The 11,693-nt window shown below is 38.3% G+C and overlaps 1 protein-coding gene across 1 annotated transcript; it reads right to left on the reverse strand.

Moving 5' to 3' along the window:
* Positions 1 to 1,253: 1,253 nt before the first annotated feature.
* On the reverse strand, positions 1,254 to 10,676 carry LOC124871414 (solute carrier family 22 member 5-like). Its single transcript, XM_047370679.1, has 9 exons — positions 10,467 to 10,676; positions 8,382 to 8,597; positions 8,024 to 8,085; positions 7,498 to 7,624; positions 7,313 to 7,413; positions 6,795 to 7,009; positions 3,690 to 3,872; positions 3,331 to 3,466; positions 1,254 to 2,332 (listed from the first exon to the last, which is right to left on the reverse strand). The coding sequence occupies exons 1-9, from the start codon at positions 10,674 to 10,676 to the stop codon at positions 2,323 to 2,325; spliced, it is 1,260 nt and encodes a 419-aa protein (XP_047226635.1). The 3' UTR covers positions 1,254 to 2,322.
* Between the last annotated feature and the right edge of the window lie 1,017 nt (positions 10,677 to 11,693).

Consider the following 11,693-nt stretch of genomic DNA (forward strand, 5'->3'; position numbering starts at 1 on the left):
GCATCCTGGGCCTCCATAAGACCTCAGCAGTGCCACAGGCTGATTGCCTCCATGCCACGCCGCATTGAAGCAGTCATTTCTGCAAAAGGATTCCCGACCAAGTATTGAGTGCATAACTGTACATGATTATTTGAAGGTTGACGTTTTTTGTATTAAAAACACCTTTCTTTTACTGGTCGGATGAAATATGCTAATTTTGTGAGATAGGAATTTTGGGTTTTCATGAGCTGTATGCCACAATCATCCGTATTAAGACAATAAAAGACCTGAAATATTTCAGTTAGTGTGCAATGAATCTAAAATATATGAATGTTAAATTTCCATCATGACATTATGGAAAATAATAAACTTTATCACAATATGCTAATATTTTGAGAAGGACCTGTATTCTCCACATCTTCAGGAAATAGAGGCGCATCTCAATACATTAGAATATCATCAAAATGTTAATTCAAAGCTAAAAGCATATAATATATAGATTCACTACACATAGACTGATATATTTCAAGTGTCTGTTAACTTGGATGATGATGGCTTTTATAGCAAATGAAAAGCCAATAATTGGTTTCTCAGAAAATGACATAAGACCAATAAAAAGATTTTCAATACAACAGTGTTAGGCTATAGTCATGTTAGGGGATCACAATCAGAGACATGAGTGCTGACTGGACAGCTGTTCAGCAGACTGTTACCGATACTCTCCTTAAGGGCTGTATCCAAGCATATTTATAAAAATGTTAAGTGGGGGAGTGGAGTTGCCTTATGCCTTCTGTGATGTAACCAGAGGCATAAGTTGTATCTAAGCTTGCTTTTGTGGGTGGACATTTTAAGAAAGAATTTATAACATGGCAAAACATAAAAACTATGACATGTTTTTATACGTTACAAACTAATCTAAAATTAGTTTGACACATTTGAAAGAAATGCCTGGTTAGCAGCTTTAATTATCAGATTTAATTTTCACAAATTTTGCAACTATTTGGACTCGATCTTATTTATGCCCTTTACTGTCATGTATCAATAAAATATCAATAAAGTGTGGAAAATAATGTATGATTTTTCTTCCACTTTGTGTCCATCTGTCATATAAAATCCCAATAAAATACTCTGAAGTTTTTGGTTGACCCATAACAAAATGTAAAAAAGCGTGGGAATACAAGGCACTGTACTCCTTGTAGGCTGTCATGACAATACCCAATAATAAAAAACAGGAAAAGACCACATTACCATGAAAACAAGAATGGTGAAAACAATATGATGCAAGTACATTTATTGAACAGTGAAAACACCATGCCCAAATGACTGACGTTTGATTTAAGTAACATCAAGCATTTAAGGAAGTAAGGTGTATAAATGGCATATGCACAACTTTATATTTGTCTTCATTGCACAAATAAAATCAGAAACTGTATACACTTATAGTTCAAGTTCATGTGCAGTTTAACAAAACAGAAAGTATGTGTTGCACTGCTGCTAAAACACCAGTCATTTTCAAAACTATTTTAAGATTCAATTTAGAGTATATTCAGATCTAATTTGTAATGTCAGAAAACCATCCTCAGATTACTTCATAGTTTTCTTTTGGTTTCATTTCTATTTATGTCATGGTCCTCACCTCAGTTGCAGTATTTTAGTCCACCACCAGGGAAACTCACTACAATAGGTTTTTGGCGCAACAGACTGCAGTGTGCTTTAATTTTTCCTCTCTCTTTGGCCAATTTGATTTTAGTTTGTTCCCACAGAGTCCCAAAACACTCTGTGCCTGCAGCATGGAGCAATTCAGAAGGAGATGTTATGTATCACTAAAAATTTCTCAGATCACTATGGAACGTTTCTGAAATAAAATAACATACTGATACTCAAAGTGATAACAGTGGTTTCCTTCTAAGTTGAATGTCAGAGAGCTTATAGTAATCTGTATTTCAGACTGCAGCCACTCAAATGAACTGCAGAACCTGCTGCTTGAATCAGTTTTCTTTAATATAGTTTTTAACACAAAGTTTTAAAATCCATTAAAATCCCAGGTAGGGAGGCCAAGTGTTTCTCTATCAAAAGGTAAATTATTCTCCAAAGAACAAACATCCACAAACCTTCCTGGAAAACAAGTCTTTTCATAGGAAGGCAGGTATTCCTTAAAATATTTAGAACGTTGCAGAGAAGTAAGGCAGAACTGTCTCTAGTTTTCATGTATCTTCAGCTGACAGTTTTGATCGACAGATTTTTAAATCAGGTGCCTTATAAACGAGTTGTGCAGATGAGCTCAAGTGATGTAGACTGTTTCTTAGTGAATTTTCTTTTCAGAGCAGCTTTGAAGGACCAGGGTCACGTAAACCTGTAAACCAGATAAGAAAAACTGCATTGATTAATCTGCATTAAATGAACTGTTTTTTTTCCCAGCTCCAATCATATCTTTTGTTTGCTTTTCTTTTTGTTTTTTGCTTTTCGCTTGCCTATAATTTTGTTTTGTTTTTTGTACATTTTTCCAATTTTGTCAGGTCTCACAAACACAAATATTTAACCGGCGTTCAGACTGTGCTGTATTTACAGTAGCTCCATGATTTTCTCCTTAACTCTGACATGCTTCCATACAGAAGAAATGCATTCCCACAGCACAATGCTGCCATTATCAAGTTTCACCATGGGATGGTGTATTCAGAGTGATATGCAATGGTAGCTTTTCACCATATATGCTGTTTTGTGTACAGGCTGAAAAGTTAAATTTAGATCTGATCGGGCCAGAACGCTTTCTTCTGCATTTTTTTGTCCTCTGCATGGCTTGTGGCAAACTGCAAAAAGGACTTGTTGTGGTTTTCTTACAATATCTTTCTTCTTGCTACTCTTCCATATAGGCCAGATGTCTGGAATGTAAATTCAACAGTTGTCCTTTATACAGATTCTCCCACCTGAGCTTCGAATCTCTTCAAATTGTATAGAATTACCATTGACCTGCTTGCAACTGCTTCTCTGAATAGTGCTGTTACTGTCCAGCCTTTCATCATTGATAAATGGCCATGTCCAAGTTGGTTAGCAGCTGTGCAATACTCTTATAATGTTCAGCAGACAGATGGAACACTGCTTTATGAAATGCTAAGATCTCGGTATATTGTTTGATAACCATACCCTGCTTTAAACTAACTTCTGAAGCCAAATAGCTGCACTGGATTTTATTAAGGGCTAAAGGAGTAAAAGAGGCTGAATCCAGATATACACAGCAACATATTTGAAAATCATTCATGTTTTTTTTTTCCACTTCACAATTGTGTACTACCTTGTGTTAGTCTGTCTTATAAAATGCCATAAAAAATATCTTCAGGCACTGTGCAGACTCACCACTGTGTTACCGGCATCTGCTCGATGGTATCCGGCAGTGGCTGTCTGAACGTTTCTGGCAGGAAGATGCAGAGAAAGATGTTGAGAAGTGACAAAACACCCACAATTATCCATGGCAGGAGTTCATTGAACCCAGCTGGAGACAAAAATCAAACCAAATCTTTTCAGATCAATGAGTAAACTGTTTCCAAGTTTACTCAGTTCAGATTTGTGAGCATTAAAAGAAAAATTCACTAAACTAAAGTTCAACCAAAAAGAAGACTTCAAATTCTAAAAATATCTGGTTTGGTTAAATTTTAGACTCAATTTCTAAATGCTTTCTTCACTCACAGCCTGCTGTATAGTTTTAAAGGTCTTACCCATCTCCAGCAGATATGGCGACACAGAGGATCCCACTTTGGAGAACATGGCACAGGAGGACATTGCTGTATTTCTGATGACTGTGGGAAACAGCTCTCCAGTGTAGGTGTACACCAGCCCATTTCCAGCCAGAACACCAAATTTACCCAACAGCACCAGGAACATGGTAAGATCTGGATGACCTATAACAAGGAAGGAGGTCCTTTGGTTTTTCAAAGGTTTTCTATAGCCTTCAGGTCAGGTGATTAGCTCTGCAAATCTAGAAGCTCCATGGTCTCTGAAACTGATTTAGAGTTTCCTTGGATGTGTGGTTGGGATCAATGTCTGTCTGAAATATCCACTCTCATTTTCATCATCCTTGCAGATGGCAGCAGACTTCTATCAAAATGTCTCGGCCCATTTTCCCATTTAGTTTTTTGGGGTGATAAACAGTGCCTTGTGACCTCCAAACACAGTGTGCATTATTGCACCCAAAAAGCATCATTTTGATCTGGCCAAACTATTTTATCCAAACATTTATACAGGCTTTTATAAATGTTGTTAAGCAAACTTTAAACTTGCTTCAACGTGTTTTTTCTTCAGCAGTGAAGTCTTGTCTCGTAAGTGTGCATCCAGACCAAAAAACTAAAAAGAACTCAAATTTTACATTTTTCTTAAAAAATCTTGTTGATGATCCCAAGACTCAAAACGTTTTGTAAGTTGTGCATTTTGTCACAACTGGTGTAAAACGTATGCCCTCTATTGTTAAAAGAATATCATACAGAAGGCATGTCGAACTATCAAACTATGAATTCTTTTCTCTAGCAGAAAATCCTGAAGGAGAATGTCAGGTCATCAGTTTATGATCTTGAGCTTTGGTTATGCAAGCAAAACAACAATCTAAAGTACACCAGAAAGAGCCCTCTTCTGAATGGCTCAAAAAAGCATAATGAAGGTTTTGCAGTGGCCAAGCCAAGGTCGGTACTTAAATAAAATTGAGATGTTGTGGTATGGCCTTAAACAGTTTGTGCTTGCAAACCCTTCAATGTGGTTGAAATAAAACAATGCTGCAAAGAAGAGGGGGGCAAAATGCAAGCACAAGGATGCAAATGACTCATTGCCAATAATTGCAAATGCTTAATGGCAAGGGTGACACAACCAATGATTAGGTTTAGGAGGTAATTATATTTTAACACAAAGTCAGGTTTGTTTGGATGGCTGTTTTCCCTTAATAAATGAAATTATCATTTGAAAAATGCATTTTGTGTTTACTCAAGTTATTTTTGTCTGGTACAATTTTTTGGATGATCTGAAACATTTAAATGTGACAGAAAGGCAAAACAGAAGAAATCTGTATGAAGGTAAATACTTTTTCTAAGCTCTGTATAAATTAAGTTATTCTATTTTTATTATTTTGAACAAAGTATTGTAGTGGCAATAAAGTTTGAGTTGAAACAGGAAAGAGATGACAGAGGTTTCTGATAGCATCATTGGATAAAATAGAAGATTTCAAGCAGCACATTAGAAAAGATTTGCACTGATATTGTTGAGTTTTACAATCATCCTACATACAAGGAGTCAGAAACATTAATCAAAAAGTTTGGTCAAAATTTACATTACTGTGGCACCACAAAGTTGCTACAGAACCCAAGTGTAAATTTCAGTGGGTCAACAGTTTCTTTTTTTATATATTCAGACCAGCTTACTTTAAATCACTTCAATCCTCTTTCTTTCCCATTCTGATGATTGGTTTAAGCTTCAGCAAGTTGTCTTCACTATATCTACAGGGGTTGGACAATGAAACTGAAACACCTGTCATTTTAGTGTGGTAGGTTTCATGGTTAAATTGGACCAGCCTGGTAGCCAGTCTTCATTGATTGCACATTGCACCAGTAAGAGCAGAGTGTGAAGGTTCAATTAGCAGGGTAAGAGCACAGTTTTGCTCAAAATATTGAAATGCACACAACATTATGGGTGACATACCAGAGTTCAAAAGAGGACAAATTGTTGGTGCACGTCTTGCTGGTGCATCTGTGACCAAGACACCAAGTATTTGTGATGTGTCAAGAGCCACGGTATCCAGGGTAATGTCAGCATACCACCAAGAAGGACGAACCACATCCAACAGGATTAACTGTGGACGCAAGAGGAAGCTGTCTGAAAGGGATGTTCGGGTGCTAACCCAGATTGTATCCAAAAAACATAAAACCACGGCTGCCCAAATCACGGCAGAATTAAATGTGCACCTCAACTCTCCTGTTTCCACCAGAACTGTCCGTCGGGAGCTCCACAGGGTCAATATACACGGCCGGGCTGCTATAGCCAAACCTTTGGTCACTCATGCCAATGCCAAACGTCGGTTTCAATGGTGCAAGGAGCGCAAATCTTGGGCTGTGGACAATGTGAAACATGTATTGTTCTCTGATGAGTCCACCTTTACTGTTTTCCCCACATCCTGGAGAGTTACGGTGTGGAGAAGCCACAAAGAAGCGTACCACCCAGACTGTTGCATCCCCAGAGTGAAGCATGGGGGTGGATCAGTGATGGTTTGGGCTGCCATATCATGGCATTCCCTTGGCCCAATACTTGTGCTAGATGGGCGTGTCACTGCCAAGGACTACCGAACCATTCTTGAGGACCATGTGCATCCAATGGTTCAAACATTGTATCCTGAATGCGGTGCCGTGTATCAGGATGACAATGCACCAATACACACAGCAAGACTGGTGAAAGATTGGTTTGATGAACATGAAAGTGAAGTTGAACATCTCCCATGGCCTGCACAGTCACCAGATCTAAATATTATTGAGCCACTTTGGGGTGTTTTGGAGGAGCGAGTCAGGAAACGTTTTCCTCCACCAGTATCACGTAGTGACCTGGCCACTATCCTGCAAGAAGAATGGCTTAAAATCCCTCTGACCACTGTGCAGGACTTGTATATGTCATTCCCAAGACGAATTGACGCTGTATTGGCCGCAAAAGGAGGCCCTACACCATACTAATAAATTATTGTGGTCTAAAACCAGGTGTTCAGTTTCATTGTCCAACCCCTGTACACGATGTATACTGTTCTCATGTGTTTATACAAAAGTCAAAGAATACAGTCTTATGGTTCTCATACTCACTATGCATGGTAACCTGGATGAAGAGCAGTGCCAGTGCCCCCAGCAGAGAGAAGCTGATAAAGGAAAGACGACGAGGAAAGCTGCGTGCAGCCAGCCAGCTGGCAAAGAATGCTGGGAGCTCCACAGCTGTGAGAAGAAAGTAGTTCAGGAAGGGGTTGCCATACAAAGTGGACATACTGAAGGACAGGCCAAAGTAGCAGATGCTCATAGAAAACCTGTAAAGAAGAGAAAATGACTTAAAATCCAAACTACAGTTTGTTCTAGCGTATAAACGTGGCAGCAGAATGAGAAGTCTACTTATGAATCAAAATATTTTAAGGAACAACAATTAGACTTTTAAAAACTAGGGTGGGGCTCACTTGTTTTGTTTTTACTTTTAATGTCCTAAAGAGAAGAAATTTTAACTTGACATACTGTATCTTGCTCAAAGATTATCAGCCTTGCTGCTGTAATCATAAACACATCACATACATTTTCTACAGAATTTTGTTTTGTTTCTTTTTACTTTTGCAGCTCACCAAATAAGCCACAGTTTCATGGTTACACGACGAATGTTTGCAGTCTTCAGCAACCCTAGGAAGCTGACAGACTCTGCCTTCTGGCTTCCAGCTCTTTCAGCCTGCAGAGTGAAAGAGAAAAACATCAGTATGCCACCCACAGTTTGTCAGTGCTGGCTGGTGCTGGTTCAGTTGGTGGTTCTTACTTTGGGGGGGAGGAAAATGACTGTTGGTGCCTCCACTTGGTTCTCCAGCGCTGCTGACCGCAGCAGAAGCTCGGCCTCTGGCAAGTGGCCATGAGACAGCAGCCAGCGAGGAGACTCTGGAACCAGCCTAGTGGACATTTACACGCACAATTAAACATGTAGACTCAATAAATCATGAGCACCATCAAAAATACCCAAAAGCCGTGCCTTGCAAACTTTTTTACACATTGTCTCTAAAACCACTAACTAACTCTTGCTGAGTGAGACAAACTTGTGTTAGCTGAAAGCTGCATCTGTATTGCAGTGTTATACTCACAATGTTTTTATTTAGATTGTGCTGCTTTATGTTACACTGCTGTTTAATCTGCACTCTAATACAAATTCACATTCCTACTACAACATGATATTTCAAAGTAGAACAACTTCCTAATCATTTGGTCACTACTATATATTTCATTTCTTTCTGTAGGTCTTGGTATTAGAATATGGACTGTGAAATGTCAACGGTGTAGGGGGACCATCTTACCACCAGAGGGGGATACAAGCCAAGCCAGGTAAAGACATGGTGAGTGACAGGTGTCTCCAGGTCTTATGTTGTCTTATGTTGGGTCAAACAAAATGTCAAAGTTTTTTGTTAAAATATACTGCATGTTCAAGTGATTAGATTATGCTGAGAGATGACATGCAGATGACATGCAGAGGTCAATGATTTTGGGGAACTTAGAAAGGTCACAACCCTCCTGAGATTTTACAGACAGAATCTATGTAGAATGGCTGTGTCTGAACTTGAAGCACCAGCTGAGGTTTATGTTACTGTAATGCTAAAACAACCGTTAAAATGTATTTCTAAGGTGCTTCATACTCAAAATAGACAAGGATAATACCTCAGTGACCACAGTAGACTGGAAGTACTCAGTACTGTGCGTCCATCCATCTTTACAGTCCTCCTGCCTCAGGTTGGATAGGACCTCTGGCCTTAATCCCTGCTGCGCAGACTGGTTCTGCATCCAATTTGGACTGGCTCCCATTGTAGACAGGTTCCTAACCAGGTCCAGCTCATACCGGCTGCAGCTGCTTCTCGTCAGCTGCCCAGCCACCTGCTAACCAGGAAACATTGTCATTATGGTGTTTGGCTCTTTTTTTCTGCTACAGAGGACAGGAGAGCTGTACCAGATCGGGCTGCATCTGATCCAATGTGCCCAGTTGTAACTGGCATGAAGCCTGTGTCATGTCTCAGCAATGAAACCTTCCACTGAATTATTCAAAAACATTTATACATTTTTTTATGAATGATATTAAATGCTTTGAGTAACTCTAGAATTATGTGTATCTTGTGCAACATAATGGCAGATCTGCTCCTAAAATACCTTTACTAAGCAAATAGCATATGTGTGCACTGTTTTAGTTTGCTCATATTTACATGAGATGTTTTCCTTCATTTGACAAATCCATCTAATTTGTGCAAGCTTAGTCACTTTTAAGATAGTGTTTCAGCCTTTATCCTTTTTAGACTGTGTAGAATATATTTGCCTTGGCCTCTGATGATTTTCTACATTAAATGTATTTGGTGACTGCTGTCATCACTATCATTGGATGTTTTTTGTGTGTTTTTAACCTCTTGTCCAAAAATAAATAAATAAAATATTAAGCATGCATTAAGGAGACAGTCTCCCCATTTGTATGTAGCTTACAACTAGAGCAAATATCTTTACATGCTCAAGGACCACAGCTGTGTGTCTAAAGCAGATTGAGCTGAAAAAAATACCGTTGGCTGAAAGCTGATGGTTATGTTGTGCTGGAGTGGTGAGGAGATGGCAAGACAGTGCAAAACACAACCATCTGTGTATATTTGTATAAAGTTACAAAATAGTAGTGGACCTTAACAGGGTGTACCCCACTACATATTTCTGTTTTGGATGTTCTCCAGATCCACTAAAACGCTGAATGTGATTAAGCAGAAAACAAGTGGCAATCTAAATGATTCAAATATCTACATTTTACTTAGTTTTTAAGTAACCAGTGAAATATAAGTAGTTCTTTTAAGGAGTGAAAACATGCTGCTTAAGTTAATGAACACATCTACACTATGTTGGGTACTGGGTCCCACCACCAAATCAATGGATTCTGGTGTTCCAATCTCTTTACTATATGCAGGTGTATAAAGTTTGGTGTGGAGAATTTTGACTGGCCTGCAAATAGTCCTGACCTCAACCTTCCTGAACATGTTTGGGAGGAATTAGAGTGGAGGCTGTAATTCTGGTTTTCTCATCTAACTATGAACACACTCCTAAACCTTGAGGAAGATGTTTACAGAATAGTTAAAGTTGCTGTTGCTGGCAATGGTGGGTCCATCAACAAATTGGATCTGGTAAATTCAATTCAATTCAATTCAATTCAATCTATACGATTAACAATATGTTCTCATCAGAGTTCAAGTACATGTAAAAGTAGACAGACAAGCTTTTGGCAATATAGGGTAGCTGTTACAAAGCAGTCTTCTGATTGCTCTAGTCCCATATTCAGTCTTTTTTGCTCTATTTTTGGTCTCTGCCTCACCCTGAAATGCCACACTACATTTGCCAACTAGCTACTGTGCATTTCTGCTATCTGTTGTATTGAATGTAATCTTTAAATCCCATAGCTGATGCCAGGTGTAACAGAATATTATGGTGATTTATAGTAAATGTATGTGAGGGGTCAAAAGCTAAAATAACCTAAAAATAATTTTTTGAATTGTTTTGGGTCATTAGCAGTAAAACATGGACAACAGTTGATTCACGTTTTATTCACACCTTAACATGTAGGAGATGTGAAGTTGAGAAATTGATTTAACAGTTTCATTAAATAATCCATGACATTATAGAAAAAATAAATTAAAATAAACTGTCATATCCAAATATCACTAAAATAATTAATAATATTTTCATAAGATCAGATTCAAAATAGCTCAGCTTGACAGCAGTTCTGACCTTTACTGGGATGCTGGCATGGATCCACTCCTGGCTCAGGTTGCTGTGGTCAGGGATATCACAGTGGTGTGGGGGGCTGGCCAGCAGGAAAATGACGGACAGGATGTTGTATCCACACGGAACACAGGCGAGGCAAAGAACAACAAAGATTTTCCTCTGAAAAGGACCCCAGGTTCTCAAGAAAGACACAGACTCCTCATAATTCTGCATTGTTCTGATTTAAACTTAAAAACTAATATAAAGCTTAGATTATTTTAATTGGCTCTGTTATCACACAGGGACCAGGCAGACAGGCAGTCTGTCTGGAAACTGTAAATACTCCCAGTACTTTATCTACTTCCAGACAATATTACTCTCACAGATATGGATACTATCTGCCAAATCAAGCACATAACAAAAACTACTGACACAAATCTTTTATCTAGAAACACAAATACACAAATAGAGGCCGTGCTCCCGTTGCTGCAGTGTCAGTCTATCTACAGTTCCATGTCTCTATTATTTCACAGATGACTGAAAAACTCCTCCTCTCATCCAACCCCTCACATCCACCTCTTTAAAAAGTACAATTTCACACTGGAACTACAGAGTTATAACAGCTTATTAGCAAACTGTTTCTTGGGGCATGAGTTAAAAGTTTAATCTCAGGACCCTCAACAGCAACAGAGGGACAGATTATGATTTTGTTGCCAAAGTTATCTTCTGTTCATTTAAATGATGATATTTGAAATCAAGTTACTAATGTGAAGAAAATGTAAAAATCTCAACTTTACCAAACCGTTTGTTTAAACATTTTATGCACACGGGGATCCACAAAAACGACAAAGAGAAGTAATTCAGCTTAATAAGGTGTTTCTGCCTACATGGTGAGACAGGAGCCTGAATGCTAAATTTTATCAGCAAGTTGAAATGTGATAGATTGTGACCTCTTAGAAACAATCAGCTGATATTGACTTGAGCTGCTATTTAGTGCAGTAAATATAAAAAGGTTTTGCATTGTATGTGTTGACAATCAAAAGCTTGTGGAAATCCCTGACAGCAAATGACTTGTTGAACTTTATTTGTATCCATCGACTCATGTTTGAATATCTAATCCTTTTTTAACAATGTGCAAAATTAATTACACCTCATATTTAATGTTTTAATCCACAGTGCTTTAGTTGTTTGTAGGGGTTCAAATAAACATTTTTTACCTCTGGAAACATTACATCCTAAAATGAAACACTT

Source organism: Girardinichthys multiradiatus, chromosome 7 (genome assembly GCF_021462225.1).
Source record: "Girardinichthys multiradiatus isolate DD_20200921_A chromosome 7, DD_fGirMul_XY1, whole genome shotgun sequence".
NCBI classification, from domain to species: Eukaryota; Metazoa; Chordata; class Actinopteri; order Cyprinodontiformes; family Goodeidae; genus Girardinichthys; species Girardinichthys multiradiatus.